At 42.2% G+C, this 20,952-nt stretch overlaps 1 protein-coding gene across 3 annotated transcripts in view; it reads left to right on the top strand.

Annotated features, from left to right (window-relative positions):
• The window catches only part of HIBADH (3-hydroxyisobutyrate dehydrogenase), a 144,932-nt gene that overhangs the window by 29,267 nt on the left and 94,713 nt on the right, over positions 1–20,952 (top strand). For all 3 annotated transcript variants that reach the window (XM_039523431.1, XM_039523430.1, XM_039523429.1), the window contains 3 exons: positions 2,698–2,858; positions 10,984–11,093; positions 19,097–19,218. In XM_039523431.1, the coding sequence (XP_039379365.1) occupies positions 2,712–2,858; positions 10,984–11,093; positions 19,097–19,218 (379 nt within the window). In that variant the 5' untranslated portion in view covers positions 2,698–2,711. The remainder of the gene's footprint in view (positions 1–2,697; positions 2,859–10,983; positions 11,094–19,096; positions 19,219–20,952) is intronic.

Here is a 20,952-nt window from a genome sequence, read left to right as displayed (position 1 = left end):
TAACTTGGTTAGGAGCTGGGTAAAAAATTTGCACAAATAGTTTATTTGTCAAAATGTGCAGTTTGGTCAACTCAAAACTACACCTCTACCTTGATATAACGCTGTCCTTGGGAGCCAAAAAAATTTTACCGCGTTATAGGTGAAACCGTGTTATATTGTACTTGCTTGGATCCACCGGAGTGAGCAGCCCCCCGCAGCCCCGGAGCACTGCTTTATCACATTATAGCCAAATTCGTGTTCTGTCGGGTGGCGTTATATCGAGGTAGCGGTGTATTCACAAACTGGCCCTAAACTATTTGACAAAACTTTTTTTTTTTTATTGAGGACTCAGAAGAAGTGGCCTTTCTTAAAACCTTAGCACAGTGATTAGAGCACTCGTCTGGGCTGTGGGAGACCTTTCTGTTTCTCCCTTTGCCTGATGTAGAGAAGGGATTTGAACTTGAGTCTCCTACATTACAGGCGAGTGCTCCAGCCACTAAGCTATGGGGCAGGGGTAGGCAACCTATGGCACGCGTGCTGAAGGCAGCACACGAGCTGATTTTCAGCACTCACACTGCTCAGGTCCTGGCCACCGGTCTGGGGGCTCTGCATTTTAATTTAATTGAAGCTTCTTAAACATTTGAAAAACCTTATTTACTTTACATACAAAAATAGTTTGTTTATATATTATAGACTTATAGAAAGAGACCTTCTAAAAACGTTAAAATGTATTACTGGCACGCAAAACCTTAAATCAGAGTGAATAAATGAAGACTTGGTACACCACTTCTGAAAGGTTGCCGACCCCTGCTATGGGGTATTCTGGGGACAGGCCTTGCTCAAGTTCTCCTATTGAAGCTGTTCCACTTGCTAGGACTATCTGGTCATTAGAGCAGGAACTTGAATTTGAATCTCCAATGTGCTAGGTGAGTGCCCTAACCACCAGGGTATAGGTCCATTTTTACTCTGTTTAGCTCAGGGCAGATCTACACTACCGCTTACCTCGCTATAACTTACGTTGCTCGGGAGTGAAAAAGCCACCACCCTGAGCAACGCAAATTACAGCAACCTAAGAACTGTCCGCACCAGGGCTATGTCGGTGGGAGATGTTCTCCTGACCCCTGCTACCTCTGTGCAGGAGGCTTGTACTGTACCCCTTCAGGACGCAATGCTCTCAGTGAGTATCTGCAGCTACAGTAGGTAGCCTTTTCAAAACAAGGTAATATATTAGTCGCCTGGCATACAGAATCTGAAAGTCGTCAGGTTAGCAAAGAGAGGCAAAGATTATAGTCCATCCTGGCCAAGCCAGTGCACTCAGCCAACCAAGCTGGAATCCATTTCTGGCTCCAGCTCTCCCCCTTTGTCCTTAGTCCCAAGTGAGAGCCCTCTGTGTCTCTGAGAAGCAGCCTTTATTTCAGCCACCTGACACCTTTCGCCTTTGTTGTATGCAATGGTGTTGTAGCCATGTCGGTCCTGGGATATTAGAGAGACAAGGTGGGTGAGGTAATATCTTTTATTGGACCAACTTCTTTTGGTGAGAGAGACAAGCTTTTGAGCTACATGGAGCTCTTACTCAGGTCTGAGAAAGGTACTCCGCGAAAGAAAACTTTCCTTAACCTCTTCTGGCCTTCAAACAACCCCCCAACCTAATCATCAGAAGCAAGCTCCCCACAGACCAGGATATACCAGCTCAGAGTGGCATCAGACCCTGCCACAACAACAGTTGCAAAACTGGCAAACATGTCCCTGCTGCAGTGATCAACACCCCCCACAAAACCTTTCAAGATCCATGGGTCTTACACATTCCTATCACAACATGTGGTGTACCTCATCCAGTGCACTAAATGCCCAAATAACAACTATGTGGGAGAAACCAGACAATCAATACACTCTCAAATGAATTCACACAGGAAATGACAAAAGATAAAATGCCACATCACCTGTGGGTGAACACTTTTCAAAAAGTAATCACTCTTTATCTGATCCATCAGTCCTCATCTTAAAGGATATCTGCGCAACACTTTCAAAAGACAAGCCTGGGAGTTTAAATTAATAACTTTGCTAGATGCTATGTACCATTGTCTTAAAAAAGACACTGGATTTATGGTTTATTACAACAATCTGTAATCCACTAACTCCCCTTTTTGTCCTATGACTACAGGGGTGTTAACAGGTCATGCCACCTTGAACAGTCTCTTAGAATATATGCTAACTACTTAAGCTATGTCCTTATATTTAGCTGTGACACTCAATACCTTTCCCAGACCTGAGGAAGAGCTCTGTATAGCACGAAAGCTTGTCTCTTTCACCAACAGAAGTTGGTCCAATAAAAGCTATTACCTCACCCACCTTATCTGTTCTGTGGCTAAATGGGATTTCTGTCTCCAGGGTTATTGATTAGGTATCATTCATTAAGATTCAATTAAAAAATATCCAATATTTAAGATGGAGAAATGTTTTTAAAATTAAATTAAAATGTAAAATTGCTTTGTCTCAGATTGAGATTATTAGTAAAAAGTAATGGGACACCATTTACGTTTTACGTGAATAGGATTTAAATCTGACCACTTAATGAAATTTAAATATAACTGGATTTGAAGTTACTCCTCCTTCCCCCCGCCATGCTTAAATGATGCCAGCTAAATTGCTCACTTGATTTTACTCTTTATGTTTTAAGGTGTATTTCTCCAGAATATTCATTTATTGTATTGAAATCAGTGTGTTCTAGGGCAATGGCCTCCAAAACCCCAGTTGGATTCATTGGTCTGGGTAACATGGGAAATCCAATGGCAAAAAACCTGGTAAAACACGGATATCCTGTTGTTGCGTATGATGTATTCCCAGAAGCTTGCAAAGAATTTCAAGACTCGGGGGCACAGGTATAGTAACCAATTTTCTTTTAATGTTAACTGTGCATTTGTTAAAATGATTTTCCTTCTTAGATGTTCTGACTTTGGTACACATCACTTAGTGATGTGATTATTTATTTTGATGTGTTGTAGTGGGAGAAAAAGGAGGGAAGGAAAGTAAATGATGGATATGTGTTGCTAATTATAAAGCTAATATGCTGTTCTTCTTCCTCTCCCCACCTCGCACTTGTACAGCTTGTGATAGCCTGACCGTGTTGCAGTCAATGGCAATACTCTCATTGCTTTTTAATGGGCCCTGGATTCTAACCACTATCCTGCATGATTGTATGATTTACACTTCAGAGCAAGTGTCAGATTTAAAAATTACAGGGCTCTAATAGTCTTGGCACTTGCCCATTATTTGTAGGCGAACTAATGGGCACAGAAGAGCTAAAGACAAAAGATATTGCTAGAGTAAGTGGAAACCAGAACAGAAATAATATTGTGGCTACTCAGCATGTGATATGACGAACAGTGGGGGGAAATAATATTCAGCAGTTATAAGGGAAGTGTGAGTAGGTGTAGGGAATACAATTCTAACTAAAGATCTTTAATTCTTAGAGCTGATTGTAATTGTATTCTTAAATAGTGATAAAATTACTATCAAGGTGTTCTGCAGGGCAGAGCACTCTAGTAAATGGACATCTAATTCCATCTGGTTTTGAATAATGATTTAAAGCTAAAAGCCTATAAGTGGATCAGTAACCTTTACAGCCTGTTTCTTGGCTTTTATTATTTTTGTTTTGTGATAGCACATAGGAGCCGCATGCATGGAGCAGGGCACTATTGTACTAGGTACTATACAAACACACAACAACAAAAAAGACTGTATAGTTGATTGTATTCTTGATATCCTTTGTTCAGTGCGACTTGTCAAGGCTGACCATTCATACAGTTCATTGTAATAGAATCCTTGGCATCAGCTGCAAGACTTAACGTGAGATATTAAGTGACTTTAAAGGTGAGCAGAAATGCTTTTAAAAGTAAGTAAAGCCAAAAGCCTGTTTATGCTCGTGAACACTATATTTATAGTCTCAAATACAAACAACACACTTTAAAAAAAACTTTGAAAATAATTTCCTCCTTTTCTTCCATAGGCGTAAATCCTACACCAGCAGTTTTTGCAGGACTTGGAAACTTGAGTCCAGGGGGCCTTGTAGAAGCTATTGCAAAAGGAACATTGGGTGGCAAGGGCTGCCTTTCCTTTGATCTGGGGTATGGGGTAGAACCAGTAGGACTGCCAGAGAAGAGAGCAGGGAGCAGTGAAGGCTGTCAAATATCTGTGTTCACTGCCAGTGGTTCCTGCTACTGCTAGGAACTCTTCAGTGGGGAGGGGATGCTGTGTCTTTGCCTGTCCACTGCCTCATTCCCCAATTACTACAGTAGTCTTGGAAGCAGTCAACTGGGGAAGCAACATATGTAGGAAATAGGGTGGCCAATTACGCATCCCCAAAATACTGGATGTTCCACTGCTTCCAGGAATGTCACACTGCCGGGGTACATGTGAGGTCGTGCTGGTTGGGGGCAGAGCAGCGCTCTCTTCAAAATGGTGTCCCTGGTTGTCTGTGCTACCAGACAAAATCAGATGTGGTTTTATCTCAGTACCAGACATTTTGTATATTACAAAAGCAGGACTGTGTGGTTTAAAACTGGATGAATGGCCTACCTAGCAGGCAGGTGGCCACCTACCTGCTTGTGATGAATAGCAGGTAGTAACAGCCTCTTTTTCTAAACACAGGCACCTGTAGTAGAGGGTGAAAGGCAGATAGGTAAGGAAAAGGGCAGAGGCATCTGAGTGTAGGGGAGGAGCTACAAGAGACTTGGGAAAAGTACTCTGAGGCAGGATGGCTTAGGATGGGCTTCTGTGATGGGTGGCAGGAGGAATAATCACAGGAAAAGGCATATTTCAGAATGATTTAGATGTGACCCAATTGTGGGAATTTGGAAGTCTGTCCAATTATGACTCCGTTGACATACCTTCTAGGATCTGCGTTTGTAGGGGGTGTTCACTAAAATAGTTGAAGATGCTAGAGGCTCATCAAAAAGCCTAAAAAAATTGAGTTTTCCGTGCTGTTTTGGGTATATGCAATGGTGTCAGCCTTGCAGGAGAAACATGGAACTGTGAATTGAGTTATAATAGTAAATATGTTTAAAAAAATTATTAAATAAGAACTTTAGAAGGGATGCAAATCTCCATGCTTCTGGGCATCAACCAACTTACAACCATTGGCTGTTATATGATAACCAAACCCCAGAAAAGTTTCCTTCTAACTGCCTACTTCTGCAGAGTTTCTTCTTCCAAAACATCTGGCACTGGCCACTGTTGGAGGCAGGATCTAAACTAGGTGGGCCACTACTCTGCTCCAGTATGGCAATTCCTATGTTGGCAGTTTTTTGTTTTTGTTTTTAAATTAACTCTTACAGTATTTACTTGTACTTTTTAAAGTAAAGCAAGTATTCCCAATTACTTACAATTTTAAACATTTTTGATTTCTTTCAAAGTATTTTATTTTAGTTAACTTCTGACAGTGCAAATACTAAATGAGATGTATACTGCCAATAGAAGTGGTTTGCACTGGAAATATTACGCAGATTTATTTCAGTGTCTGAGGGACAAGTGTGAGGGCTTCCCCTTTTTAAAAATAGCAAAAAAGCTTTCAGATATGTGAAGATACTGTCCACTCTTCAGGATTGTGCATACATTTTCCTCTTCACATTCTTTTCTGGATTTAAAGGAATGTTTGTTTGGTAGAACTCTGAATCAGAACATGGGGAGTAATTGAATAACTATTTCACATATATACTATACACATGGTCAGTAGACTTCCAGCTTTTCTGAGGCTTGGTACAGTTTCTCCTGTCAGATCATATGCATTCTAGAGCTTTCTCCATCAGAGGTATTTGATGAACTCTTGTCTTAGACTGCAAACTCTTTGAGACAGGGACCATCTTTGGGTTCTGTATTTGCATAGCACCTAGCACAGTGGGGTCGTGGTCAATGAGTATGGCTCTTAGGCACTATGATAAATAATAATAGATTAGTGGCACTTGTGTTTCCCACTATTTTTGAAAAAAGAAGGCTTTTCCATGGACAGAATGAATAAGCATCTATAGAAAGAAATATTGTTCATCTGTTTTCTATGCATCTGTCTATCCGGATACAGGCTCTGTCTGCACAGGAAATATGTATTACTGGACCAGTTCTAAAACTTATTCAGGTTTTTCTGGGTGGTGTGAATGGGGAAAAGGTTTTAGTTTTGGATTTTTATTTATTTATTTTATTGGGGGGAGGAGGTGTGTTTAATGTATCAGACTGTCTTAATGCAGCTTTGTCCTGCAACCATAACATCCAGGTAAACTATTAAACTGAAGTGATTTTAACTTATGTACCCAATACAGTGTAGATAGTGACTTTATAATGTCTGTAAAAGGATGGAAATAGGTTGCTTAATTTTCAGCTGAACAATCAGTATAAATAACTGACATTTTCACATCCTATCAGTAGGGTTGCCAACCCTCCCGGTTTCAGGCCCTATCTCTTGGAGGCTACTGAAGCTAAACCGGGAGATTTTAGGCTACTAAAAGTCCGGTGGCGCAGCAGGGCTAAGGCAGGTTCTCTGCCTACCCAGGTCCCGCGATGCTCCCAGAAGCAGCCGGCACATCCCCGTGGCAGAGGGGGCGGGGCGGGGGGGGTCTCTGTGCACTGCTCTCACCTCCAATGCTGACTCCGCAGCTCCTGTTGGCCAGGAAGTGTGGCCAATGGGAGCTGTGGGATCGGCTCCTATTAGTGCGGGCAGCACATGGAGCCACCTGCCCCCCTCTGCCCCAGGGGCAGCAGGGAAGTGCTGGCTGCTTCTGGAAGTGGTGCAGGGAGCCCCCTGGCCCCGCTTACCTTGGGCGGCTCCCGGTCGGTGGCACAGTGGGCTCCGTCCCTGCAGCTCCCCTTGGCTGCAGTTCCCAGCCAATGGGAACTGTGGCGTTGGCGCTCAGAGTGGGGGCAGCACACGGACCCCTCTGCCCCCCCCCAGGGGCTGCAGAGACATGCTGGCAACTTTCAGGAGTGACGTGGAGCCTAGGCAGGCAGGGAACCTGCCTTAGCCCTGCTGCGCTGTCACCTGGGAGCCTCCTGAAGTAAGCACCTCCCAGCCGAAGCCCGCATCCCTCACCCCTCCTGCACTCCAGTCTTGAGCCCCATCCTGCACCCAACTCGCTCACAGAGCCTGCACCCCGCATTCCCTCCCGCACCCTAATGTCCTGCCCCAGCCAGGAGTTCCCTCCAGCACTCAAACTCCTTCCCAGGGCTTGTACCCCACACCCCCTCCTGCACCCCAGCCTCCCTGCCCCAGGCTCAGCCCAGAGTCCCCTCCTGCACTCCAACCTGCTGCCCCAGCCCGGTGAAAGTGAGTGAGGGTGGGGGAGAGCAAGCGATTGAGGGATGGGGGATGGGCAAGGGTGTCTGAGTGTGTGTGATTAAACAGTTGTCAACCCTACCTGTCAGAAAACTGGAAATAGTTATTTAAAATAAGAAGCTGCATGCAAGTCCAGGTTAAAATTCTGGCATAGCCCCCACATATGTGATGGCTCTCATCTGGACTAGCACTGGGGATTGAATTGGAGACCCCCCAGAACTAAAAGCATGAGTTTCTACATCTTGAAGTAAAGGAGGAAAGACTCCCATCATCTGGGGATTGGGCACAGAGGGAACACATCCTACATACTAACCGGTAGTAAGCCCTTCTGCTGATATTACTTCATTCATTCTACCTAGTGTCAATTTTGTGTTTTGGAACCTGTCTACCTCCTTTCACCTTCTGCAACTTTGTTTTACCGCTCAGCAGATACTGTATTCTGTATTTAAAACAAAAAGGAAAAAAAAGTTAATCATTCTTTTGGGTAAACCGAGCTACCCAAACTGTCCCATTTTTCCTCTTTCAACTTCTCTCTCATGGTCACTGTTTAAAAGCAAGGAAAAACCCTACCATCCTAAATAAAAGGCGATGGGCCCTTTTTGAGGTTTAGTGCTTCATAAATTGTGTATATGAGAGTTATATTTATATGTACTTTTATGTGTTTACTTATTGTGTAAACTCATAGATATCCATTGTGCAGGGATGGTTGAACTGATTTAGGGTCAAATAAACATGGACCCATATTTTCATTTTTAACCAAACTTTTTTCCCCCAACATTAACAGTGCCTTGTGATGTGGAAAGCCTTAATTAAATTTTTTTTTGTTTTTAAAAGGTCTAAAAAGCAAAATCTTTTATTTTATGCTTTGTGATTCAGAGTTTATATGGAAATAGACAATCATACTATCAAGGATATTCTTTGGCATGAATGTGCGATATTTAGGCTCTTGAATAGTTGAAAAAAATATAAAAGATCTCCCTTCACCAAGTTATCCTACTACAATCAAAAGAACTACCTGTGAGTAAGGTAATTAGGATTGGAACCCAAATGGTCTAGGACCGGCTGAAAGATTAAAAATTGTGTTTCACAATCTTTGTTAATACATTCACTAACTCAAAAACGAAGATGATTGGATGTGAAGGAAAAGAGACAAAGTATTTTATCTTTACTGTTGTATCTCTTTTTCAAACTCTCAACTTCAGTTTTTAAAGAAATTTGAAGGCACACAGAAATATTATTGGAAAGCGTGGAAAAACCCTATGGATGAAATTTTGCCCCCCACTGAAATCAATGGGAGTTCTGCCATTGACTTCAGTGGGGCCAGGATTTCACCCACAGTGTGTGTATTGTCTCCTGAAGATGCCATGTCTCTGAGAAAGCATGCTGTTGATTGATATCTTTTGTAACAGCTCAATAATTAGCAAGGTGGACATGTTTGAAACCTGTATGGAAGTTTCCGGAGAGGGACATTTGAGCTGTTAACTTTTTACTTAAAAACAAAAACAGTTGTCAGACTCTTGTTTTGACTTTTTTTTTTTTTTTTTAAAGATGGGGCTCAAAGAAGGAATGAATACCCCCTTTTTTTCCTTTTTCTTTTTAACAACTCCTTTCTGTTCATTGTTGCTGTAACTGTGCCAAGTAAAATGTGAGATTGTTGTGGTCAGCAAATAAACTGTTGCCCTTGGACACCAAAACTTATTCATTTTTAGGTTTGGTGGCTTTGGCTGATTTTAATTTTGCAACACTTCTCCAAAGATTAATTTCCATCCAGTCTGTCTTTGTGATGTAAGAAGCCTCCTACTATGAAAAAGGAGTTAATGTATTGAAAATAAGCACAAGTCTCTTAGGACTTATTTTAAAATGTCTTTTCTCTCTATACATTTAAAATAATTTTATTAGCAGTTGTCAATTGAATTGTGAATATATTTTTTAATATGTTTTCTGCAATGTTTCAAATGAATACAATGACTCAAATTGTAGCAATGAAGTTTGTGTCGTTTTCTGTCTTTTATGTGGTTTTGACTTTCATTGTCTGGACTTGTGTTTTTAAGTGTGATACGTCAGTTATTTTTCTCATGTTGCTTTTCTTAAAACACAACTTTTAAGTTCCATCAGTAAGAAACTTTTCATGTAATAAATTGTATTTTGAGCTGTACTTGTGTTAACTTATTTTGCATTGTAATTGGTCATAATAGTAATATCAATCAAGCATATCAGTGCCGTAAAATTGATTTTTAATTAAATTTATTCTTGCACTCTAATTTTTCTATAAAGTAAAATTTTATTTTCCTAATCTCTCATCTTGTCAAGTTTATTTTATTTTGCTTGCTGTCCTTAATAGGCAGAAGATATTTAGTGTGTTGCTTGTCCTTGGGAATACTTTACTTTTCTCTGTAGTATGCGTTACGGTTTGCTTAGTCATCTGGGCATATCTCACCAATCAATTCCCTGTTGTTTTAGGGGCCTCGGATATTGGTAGCACCTTGGTCTCTCCTATCCTCTGCCTGTGGCACATAACATCTTAGGGCTAGTCTACACTTAAAATGCTGCAGAAGCATTGTTGTAGCGCTTCAATGAAAACGCTGCATACGCCAGTGAGGGGGGGTTCTTCTGTTGGTGTAGGTAATCCACCTCCCCCAGAGGCAGTAGCTAGCTTAACACTGTGGGTTAGGTCTCAGTGGCATAGTTATATGACCTAATATCCTAATACAGACCAGGCCTTCATCTCTTGAGGACTAAAGTCATTGGGGTCCATATAGAGCTATTGGGGTGAAATTTAGTGGCCCGTGATATAGAGGTGGTCAGACTACAGGATCTGATGGTCCCTTCTGGCCTTAAATTCTGTGGCACTCCAGGAATTACACTGCCTGTGACAGTCTTGCCCAGGCTGGTCTAGTCATTCTAATAGGTCTCTGTTTCTAATTTCTAATAATATATATTGTTGTTGGCTGCAACTACCTGTTCATAAACCGACTTCATTTGTAGGCGACAGTATGATTATGGCAAGGTGGAAACACAAAGTCTGAAGATTTCACTCTTTTCACTTTGTGTATCAGTTGTGCTATTGCAGTAATTTAAGATTAGCTAGGATGGCTTTGCTGTCAGAACTTTTCCAGGACCAACTGCTCTTTTTGCAGAGGGCCTTGGCCTTTGGAAGGCTCCCTGGCAGTCAGCCAGAACACGCATGATGCTGCCAATATGTTCCTGCTGGCAGCATTGGTTAGCTTTAAAGCTAACCGCAGTATGTTGCTGTAAAACTAAATACATCTGTGCAAAGGGGGGTCTTTTCCTGTCCCTCCCAGTATCTATAGAAGGGACCTAGGGGCAGTTATCCATGTGCGACTAATTCTCTAGTATTATGGGACCACCCCAGAGACAGTGTGGAGATGCATTTTGCATAGATGGCCTTGTGCTTGCAGTAGATCGTTAGTTAGCCCTCAATCTTGGAGGATCCATGGATAGCATGATGATCATACCCCTGGATGGAGAATTTGGAGGAATCGCTGTGACAGGATCCTCATCAAATTTTTCTCCTTCCATCACTAGAGCTTGTCTAATGGTGTAGTCTGTTTCCTGTGTTTTCATTTTTGTCTAGCTGTTAAGTGTGGTGCTTTACAAGTCATTAAAGAAGATATATTTTCTTTCTGTCTTTCAACAGCAGTTACATTATTTTTTTTTTTTTAAAGGTAATGGATTCCCCAGCAGATGTAGCAGAAAGAGCAGACAGGATTATTACTATGCTACCCTCCAGCCCCAATGCTGTAGAAGTTTACACAGGAGCAAATGGAATTCTAAAGTAAGAATTTGCTCTATGCTAGTTAATTTCCATTCATGGTCAAGACAATATTGATTTTTATCAAGTCATTTTTCTATTGTTTTAACTAAATGCTATGCCAGACATGCATTTAACTGATTGTTTTTTATCTGCTCAGTTGGTGGTTTGGTTTTTTTTTTTTTTGCTAAATGTAGGATTCTTTCAATAGTAAATATTGGTTAAATGTCATTGACTAAAATAACTTTATCTTTTATTAGCACAAGATTTATCTGTGAAGTTTAAAGGAGGGACACAATTTAAACTTCATGTTTTTCTAAAAAGAAGTGCATATTCCTATTAATGATTCATAGCTGTTTTTATAGTTGTTCTCCAGTGTTTTCATATTCATTGGCAATGAATCACTTGCTCAAGCATATAATTTTTTTTTCTTTTTAAATCCTTTGGAGTCAGTGAATCCCATGTGTAGGTTAGATCTGAAATGATGCCATGTTGACTCTCTCAGTAGTGCAGAACATTACCATAGAGTATCTGGACAGACTTTATTAATTTATTTTATTTTAAATTTTTAACAAGTTTACAAATCCTTGCAATTGACTCTTGCCTTATTTGAAAGACTATTTGATAAAGAAATTCTAGGACTTGTGAGTGGAAAAAGAATGGCTAGATTATTGAAAAGCGAGAATCACTGACCTGTCTAATATTGATCTTTTCTAACTCGACTGAATTCTGCGTTTGGATATACTGAAGGGATTTTATAAAATCACCTTTTTAGTCACATTTTAGAATATCCATTAACATGACAAATGGTACCTCCTGGTTTTAATAAGTACACCAGGTAAAGTGTAAAAGGATTTACTCTGCTCCTCTTCTTGGGTGTTTGGGAAATACCTTTGAAAATGCATATCATTTAAACTGTGTCTTGAAGATGTTAAGATTTGGAGCCAGATTCTCAGCTGTTGTAAATCAGCACAGCTCCATCTGTCCTTCTGGTTCTCCTAAACTCCAAATCATAATCAGATGGCACTCCATTAGGAAAACTCTACCCCTAATTCATGTGTGGACAAATCAGGGCTTTACCATTCAGGGATGCTCCAACATGTTGGTATACAAAGCTCTAGCCAGTCACTGAGATGTTGCTCCCTAATCCATTTAGGGCTTTAAAGAGATGGATCAGGACCTTGAAATGGATTGGACATTGTCATTATAGCTGGTAGGGTTCAGAGCACTGGTATGATCTGTTTTAATCAGGAGTTTGGCTGCCATATGCATAACTCTCTGAAGTTATTGGGTGGCCTTTAGGATCTTCCCAAGGTAGAATTAATTGAAGTTGTCTCATTTGGCGGTGGCTTGCTTATAGGTGACCATAGTTAGCTCTGCGTCTGGTAGGAAGACCCAGAGTCTCTTGGCTAGCCCAAGGCACTTCTGGCCATTGCTGCAATGAAAACATCAAGGATTAGCATCATCCCTAGCAGGATTCCAAGGTTCTGCACCATTTTGATTGGTGGGGGAAACCCTTGGTGTGTGAGGGCAGGGGCGGGAAGGGGTGAGTTCTAGCCAGCTCCGTGAGGTTCTTCCTTTTTCTGATCAGTACCTCAATCTTGTTTTGTTTTGAGCTTGAACCAGCTATTTTCACCTAAGCCCTCAGTTTTGTCAGACATTTTAACTTGAATAGAGAATCTTTGCTCTACACATGTTGAAGGAAGAGTGCTTGTCTAATATTGATGATATTAGAGTCCATAGGATATCTGTGCTACATCTACCCTTGCAACTGTACATGGTTAGATGTGCAGTGTTGTGCAATAACCCTCCCCTCTCCCTTGTCTACATTTGAAGACCTGAAGCAGGTTCCTGAAGGAGATGCACAGCAAGAAAGCTAGCATGCATGAGGGATGTGGGTATATGTTCTACAGTGCAGTATGGACAGGAACAAGGGGCATGTACCAGGTCACGAGTCTCAATAGTCCTCCAGGGCTATTCCCACAATGTACTGATCCCTTTGCTGCCAGACCCTTATCTCCTGTTGCCACCATTAGTAGCAGCCTGCGCTGAGCACTTCAGAACAGTTTTCTGGGGAACTGCTCTGTTAATCAGCACAGACCATTGTGGATCATGTTCCAAGAGCTGCCAACTGGTCTCTGGAGCATACCAGTGTGCTCATCAAGGTGTGGTCAGAGTACACTGTCATCAACTTCAACTGAAGTAGCAGGAGCATACACCTCTACTGGAAGATTTCACAGAGGCTGGAAGAGTCGGGCATTCACCAAACTCCATCCCAGTGCTGGGATTTCTGGAAGTGCCTGAGGTTCCTGTACACGGAGGGTGATGGACTCGAACAATCATTCCAGGAGGGGACCTAGCACATGCCCATGTTATGATGAGCTGAACTGGGTGCTCCCCAGGGCTCCAAGTACAGACTCTGAAGTGGCTCGTGACCACCTTCTCAAACTCTCTGGCCTCATATGATGGCACTGACAGGCAGGGCAAGAAGGCAGCGGGGACTGCTGAGGAAGCCCTGGGAGACCTGAAGTATGAGAAGCGTGTGATTCTGTACCTCTGCCCAGCAGACCTGGCTAAGGAAGCCTTTCCCTGAAGAGCCTGAGGAGGACCGAGAGCCGCTGCAGGAACCAGAACCCCAAACTGGTAAGTTGCAATATACCCCCGTGTTCCCCTCTTGCTCTGGTGATACATTCCTGAAGCTGCCCCACCTCCCTGCTCCACCTCGACATGGTCCCCAAGCAGGGCATAGCTGTAAATCAATGATTTCAGTGAAATTCCATGAACCACTGTAATGCATTTAGCAGAAGCCATAACAAAAGATTATTAACGAGCAGTCCCTATGTCTCTTCATTTCACTGCCAACACCGTGAACAGTGATAGTCCCTGGGCTGTGTGAACTGGAGGGAAAAGGAGTGTATGTAAAGGGTCCAAGTGGGTAGAAGAACAGTTTTATGACACTTATGGCTGGTCAAAGACCCCAAATCATCCCTCTGCCCCACCCCCTTTCCTTTCCAAATGGGAGCCTGCAGAAGGGAAGTGGGAGTAGTTAGTGACTTGGTGCAGGCCTTGTTAGATCTGGAAACAGAAAGGGAACATTTTGGTTGACCGAGGAGTATCAGAGCAGTCCATTCTCCTGATGACCATTTCAGATGTTTATGACCGTTCCCAGTCCCTGGTGTCTGGCCTCTCTGGTGCTGAATCACTCTGCAGGAACCGGGTGAAGCGGAAGTGGGTGAAGGATCCTCTCTGGCAGTTGCACAAACACAATGCTGTGTCCTTTAGCAGTGGAGAGGTGACAGGCTTGCAGTGTTAATCAGAAAGTTCAGGGAAGAAAATACCCTTGCAGTGTGACTCTCTGCCCCTTTCAGTGCTGTTTACCGGACACAGGGGCTGGACTTTCTAGTGCTGCAGAGTTGGCTAGGGGGTGGGTGAACATTCTTCGTGATTCTCTGTTCCTCTTGTGTCTGGGAACTGTCTACTAGCTTGGAATATGGTCAATTGCCTCTCAGATTGCCTCCCAGTCCTATAAGCATAATTCAACAAATTTTTCCTGCAGCTGAAATTCAAACTGATTCTTCAGGTTTAAGGCCAGGGCAAATGTTCTTGGTCCACCTTCATAGCTCACCAAACCCCTCCACTCAGCAATACATAGATAGGTGGCCATTAGTAAAAACTTCTCTCTGACATAGGTGGCTGGAGCCCCTCCACAGCACTGGAAGTACACCTTTCTTTTTTCATGTCAGTACCTTGAAAAGTACTATGTTCTTCAAACGGTGTCCAGCATTTAAAGAACAAATAAATAAGTGGTAATGTACCCCTGGAAAGGAACTAAACCCCATCCCAACCAGCCCCTCCACGCACTGTGAACATTACAGCATTTTAATAATATACTGTAGGTATATTCCCATTATTATCCTCGACACCTTCCTCATGGGCTGCAAAAGTGGTCTCAGAAGGAAGGAGACTAACAGTTGCATTCCTGAGATGCTAAAAAGTATCAATATTGTGGCCTTTGGCAACACAGTTATATTATGGGGGCAGGGGGGTTCCTTAGGTTCCTTCAAAGAAGATATAAAATATAATGCAACCCACTCCACTGGGTTAGGGCAGAAGCAGTGTCCCAGAGATAGCAGACGAAGAAGGGCCATGGAGGACCTGCTCATTGGCAGTGACAGAAGGAGCAGGAGCCGTTTGAGTTCCTTAGAGTGAGGGAGAATTGGGCCCTTAGGCAGGATGAGGCACTGATGAACTAGTTCCTGGATCTGGAGTCACACCACAGTGAACAGGAGTATGCCCAGAGAGAACGGGATTGTGAACTCATGCAGCCGCTAGAACAGCTGGTGGCAGAACACTTTTGGGCCCTGCCCGCCTCTGTGACCACTGCTCCTCCCCAGGAACAGGCACTGCCGCCTCCTCTCACTGCTCCTCCAGCTGCCAAGCAGGCTGCTGCCGATGTGGTGGATCCAACCCACCATCCTCTCCTGATGGTGGGAAGGAGCATGCTGGACACCTGTCACAACATCGTCCATCGGCACCTGAAACCCCTTGCAGGGGAATTCCCCAGAACACGCAGGAGTGGAACGATGAGCATGAGCCGGAGGCTGTATACCAGCTGGTGTTCAGCCCCCAAACTCCACCCAGGAGTCATCGTTGTTTGCCCCCTTGCACAATATTCTGTGTCTGTTTTTCCCCTCCTTCTGAGGGTGAGGGGGAGTGGAAGGACAAGGAGATGGGTCCACAGACAGTAATGTTTGGGAATTTGATCTTTTTGTTGTTGTTCATTTGTAGTGCCTGTTAATATTGTAGTTCTGTGCTCCATGTATCTCTTTAAATAAAAGTTTCCGTTCACTTCACTTGTGTGTGCACCTTGTTTTCCGAGTATGGGATATTTCCCACATGTTTGGGATGGGTCAGCGGGACTCGCAGCACGACTGAGAGTTCTATAACTGTGGTGCCACAGAAATGCAATTCATTCTCCATCTCTCTTGCCCCTAGCAATTTTAAAAAAAAGAAAAGCAGGGTTCATGACAGTGAGCTAAGCTGTGAAATAACTGTTGCTGTCCAAAGCACCAGAATGGAAAACAGAAGAGAAGTTAACTGAAATGTCTTTATGCTTTTGTTGATAACTTGAGCGATAATACAGACAGAAGAAACCAAACTAAATTAACATTGAAGATATGACACTGAGCGGTGTTTTTATGACTCATCCTGCCTCACCACCCGCACCTGGGGTGTACCCATTCGTAACAGCGAAGTGCTGGAAGCACGGTTTGAGAAAACATTGTGAAGAAGAAATGTGGGAAGCCGTCCCCCCAGAACCTTACATAACATCATCAGTTATTTGAGAATGATTAAGTGCTCCCCATAAAGCATGCAGTTTCTTGGTCAGCCATCTTTGGTGTTTCAAATAGTTTTGGACCTATTCCATCCAATAACTGGTACTGCACTACACGAACATTTGTCCTGCCAGCAGGAGCAGAACCACATCATCATACACTTGCTCCATGCCTTCCATGCAGTTTGGCAGAGGTGAGAGGGAACTGCCATTGCCAAAAGTGTGAAGGTGCCATACCGTACCAGCAATTCGCAACAAAGCGGTTCCCAGAGTGTTTCCTGTTATGCACAAGACTCTGGGTTACAGATCCTGAAGTGGTAGCACTAACATTGTTTACCACAAAGGGACATTGTGGATGTGGGTATATGCCTGTCACAGCATATACCCTGGCCAAGCATAGCATGTGTGGACACTCAGTGCGGGTACAGGGTGCATTACCGCACTAGGCAAGGAGGAGGAGAAACTGTGGGGGAGCACTCCTTTCCCAAACCAGAGAGAGGAGGGGGAGCTCCCCTCTGTGTTCAGCAGAGGAGTGGGAAACTTTTCTCCCTGCAATCTATTGCCTTAATCACTGGTAAGATGGAAGGACAGAATAGCGCCCTGAAGGAATCTGTAGATTAGAACCTTTGGAGAAGAGTAGTTGCTCCATGCTTTGGGACCTATTCAGGTTAAACCTGATGAGTTTACGGCATGGCTTTCTCCACAGTAGCTGCCTTCCGTGGGTGGATCAGTAGCACTTAATCGTGTGTCAAAGGCAGCCAGTAGGTCTAAGAGTACTCTGACAGTGAGTTCAAGCTGTAGGGAACCTAGAATCCTGAAAGCAGTTAAACGCTGCTGGAATTTCCTTCTCTCCTGTCTCAAGATGTCGGTTGGATGTTTCACCCCAACCTGAGGATCTGCCTTCTCAATTCCTTCACTCAGTAAAGGAAAGCTAGAGACTAGCAGTAACTGCCAGATTGTGTGTTGATCTTTTTTGGTATCATTTTTTGATAATAGGTTGGACTTTGACCATTTTTAAGGATTCTTCACTCTTGCCAAGAAAGCATTGATCCCAAGAGCTTAAGAATGACCCTAGTCATACTCCAGAAGTTTCCTTTTGCCAGAAGAGGTGTGGGTCTACATCAGTGGTTTTCAAACTTGTGTGAGCTGAGCCCTCCCCGCTGAGTTATAATTTTTAGTTGCGTTTCCTCTGGGGCCAGGGCTCCTTCGTGTCATCGCACCCCTCCTCCCCCCCGGAGTGTGCCCCACAGATTGAAAACCTCTGGTCTATATTCTGTGTGGTGGCACAGACTTCCATCAGTCCCCTGTTTGAGGGCTTGTTATGAACCTGGAGGAAGGTAACCCAATAGTATCTTCATAATTACTTTGGATACAGCCTAAGAAAAGCCAGTCTCCCCAGTCCATTTCTTCTGTTAAGTAGGACGAGAACGTCATATGTTGGGTAATGTTTGAGTCTGGAGTTGTAGTATGGGCTAGAAGTCAAAAATCTTTGTATCTGTATATCCAAGAGCAAAATTTAACCATTTATGTTAAACAACAAGATGTTTGTGTACTTGCAACAATGTTGCATTGATACAGAAATAGCACATTGATACAGAAATAAAATTAAATGTATTTGCCCTGTACTCTAAATAGAAATTGGATACAACATATCATAGAATGGGTTTTTATTGCCTAATATATAGCTTTAAATTACCTTTTTTTTAAAATTGGAAATGTGAGCTGAGTGTTATGGGTTGTTTGAGCAAGAATTGTGTGTGGGGTGGGGAGGAAGGAGGCAAAGAAGCAGTCTGAATTTGATTTTTGACCCAAATATGGCCAGCTGCCATTTAAAGATATGTTTTGTGTGTGATATCTGCATTTTACTTTGTGTACATTTCAAAGGTGCAATATGAAAAATGAACTTTTGCATGCTACATACATTTACCAGATCCCAGTAGAAAAAAAACCAACAAGCCCACAACTTTTTTCCATGTTGCTTCACATTTCTCTTACCTATTTCAATCTGCTGGATTTACAATTTGTAATTATAGTTTTTATTTAGAGCAAGTTCGGGTGGTAAATAAAAGGAGGTTGTTACATTGAAAGAAATAGGTAATTCTCATCAGATACTTTTATATGAAAGAAATTGCTTATGGAAAAAAGATCCATTGTGTATGTAACTTTAAAAGTTTGAAGGGAGTTGCATCTATATACCTGTATACAGTACTCTACCATTCATTGTATAAACATATTTTAAGTCTGCCACATATGGAACTATATATAATCTTATTTGATAGAATTTGTACCTAAACAATGCAAGTCATCTTGATCCTTTGTGTTATAGCAGGATTTAGGCAGAACATCCGTTTTCTGTTCAGTTTCATAAGGGTTTTGTGTAGCTGTTAGTCCATTTTAAGTGACTGGTTTTGGATTATCAAAACCAAACTTACAAATCAACAAAAAAAAACCAAACAAACCCATAACTCTGTATAATGAAGTTCAAGGGGAACAGGTTTATATGTTGGTACCTTAGCAGGTCTGTCTCACTAGGATTTTAAGATTGTGATCTGAAAAGGATCCATGGTCACTTTCTTGCATGGAGTGCATTGGCTTTACTAGCCAGTGACAGAGATGTCGTCATGTGCAGTTTCTACTTAGTTACAAATATTTTATTTATTGATATTGGGGTTTTTGTTTTTTTTTGTTTAAGGAAAGTGAAGAAAGGTTCATTGTTAATAGACTCCAGTACTATTGACCCTGCCGTTTCAAAAGAACTAGCTAAAGCAGTTGAAAAAATGGGAGCTGTTTTCATGGATGCCCCTGTTTCTGGTGGTAAGTCTCTTTGCTAAATATATAATCCTGCATATTGTACAAGACTTTTCTTTCTTGGTGCATCCTACCCCCTGCCTTGCCCCCCCCCTTTTTTTTTCTTTCTTGTTATTGCTATGAGCAACTCTTTGTGCCATATCCTGGCACAGTTGCTAACCCTTTTTGTTAATGTTTTCTTTTCCCCTCCTATCCTTTGTTTGTCCAGTTATATATTTTTCTTGGGTTTGTTAATTTTTTTATTGCTTTTGGGCTGCTTGCCTCCCTTAACACATGCATTGGCACACACAGTTGCTTCAGGGTGTGGTGTTTGGCCCTCTCTAAAGGCTGGGGCATGTTACTTGTGCTCTCTTGGCTGAGAGGAGTTCTGCAGCAACAGAGAAAGGTAGCTTGGGCGTGTAGGCTTCTGCCTGATCTTGCAGCCTGGTACATTTCAAGTGTTTCCACAGCCAGCAGCCTTAGAGTCTCCTGCAGGAGTAGGGAGGGAAGGCTGATGGCCTTCAAGAAGCTGCCTGTGACTTTACCTAAAGCCTTAGCTGCACGCTTTGCAGCAGTGGTTGTAGGCTGGATCTGAACTCACGGAGCCTTCTCTCAGCACTCTGGTCCTTTCTTTTGCCCCAAGTTTCCTAGGACAGCACTATTAGTAAGCAAACTATTTGCACACACCCCTCCTAAAACAAACCACCAACTTCCTGTTTGGGAAATGTTAGCTTAAAGTTTAGGGTGTCAGTTAAATGATTTAAAAATAAAAAGGCAGGACAATTTTTTAAAATGATTTTTTCAAATGTTTTCAGTGTTTATGTAGAACATACTAAATGTATCCCATAATGGCTAACGGTGAGATGTAGCAAACTTTCTCTTGTCTCTGGTTTGGAAATGATTGGAATGTGTATATGTAATATTTGTATACTCTTGAAGTTGGAAACTGCTCTAGACCTTAGTATTGCATGCGTCAGGAGACACTTTTTAAAATATGCAAATCTTTTCCATTTTCTTGGGTAAAATTAGATGTTTTAAAAAAAAGTCACAGTAACGGATCATTATTAAAGCCTAATTCTTGTCTAAATTTTTTACAACCTGCAACATAGCAAAGGTGGTCTTGAAATTTTAAAACAAAAAATACCAGACAGTTTTATTGAACTATTTGGGACAATCATTCTTGGCCATCCAGAGTTTAATTGCAGTTCTACTCTAAAAATAACTCTGTAAATGGCATTGTGTGGTTTCATATTTATTATCTTTTACTGACTTCAGATAAAACTTTCTCAGTTTACAAGTAAAAAGATGTTCCTTCTCCCCCTTCCTCCCCCCCAACCTCTCCAAGCTGGCAGTCCTGCAAACTGGCCCTAGGAGCTGAAGTTCAAACTGGGTTCTTCTAATTTGTGTATCATCATGATGATAGAGAGTCTGCAAGGGCAAATTCTGATTCTAGTCTGTGCAGTTTCATTCCCTTCAAGAGCTAACTGAGGCTGAATTTGGCCAGGCAATTGAAGTTTGGGGGACATTATTTTTCTCTGTTTCTGTGAACAGAGGGTAGAAAAACTCTGAAGATACCAGCTGACAGGATGTGGAAGGAAGGGTTCTTACTCCACAGCCAAAATATCTGTTTCTGATTTGTAAAATTAAATTGTTAGCCTGGGAATAGATTCTACCACATTTTTTTCCCTTGTTTCTTGCATAATTTTCTTCTAAACATAGCAGTAGTTCTCAACCTGTTTACCATTATGGGCCGTATATGCA

This window comes from Mauremys reevesii, linkage group 2 (assembly GCF_016161935.1).
Source record: "Mauremys reevesii isolate NIE-2019 linkage group 2, ASM1616193v1, whole genome shotgun sequence".
NCBI classification, from domain to species: Eukaryota; Metazoa; Chordata; order Testudines; family Geoemydidae; genus Mauremys; species Mauremys reevesii.
The sequence above is the reverse complement of the archived record's forward strand: the minus strand, read 5'-3'. Positions and strand labels throughout refer to the sequence as shown.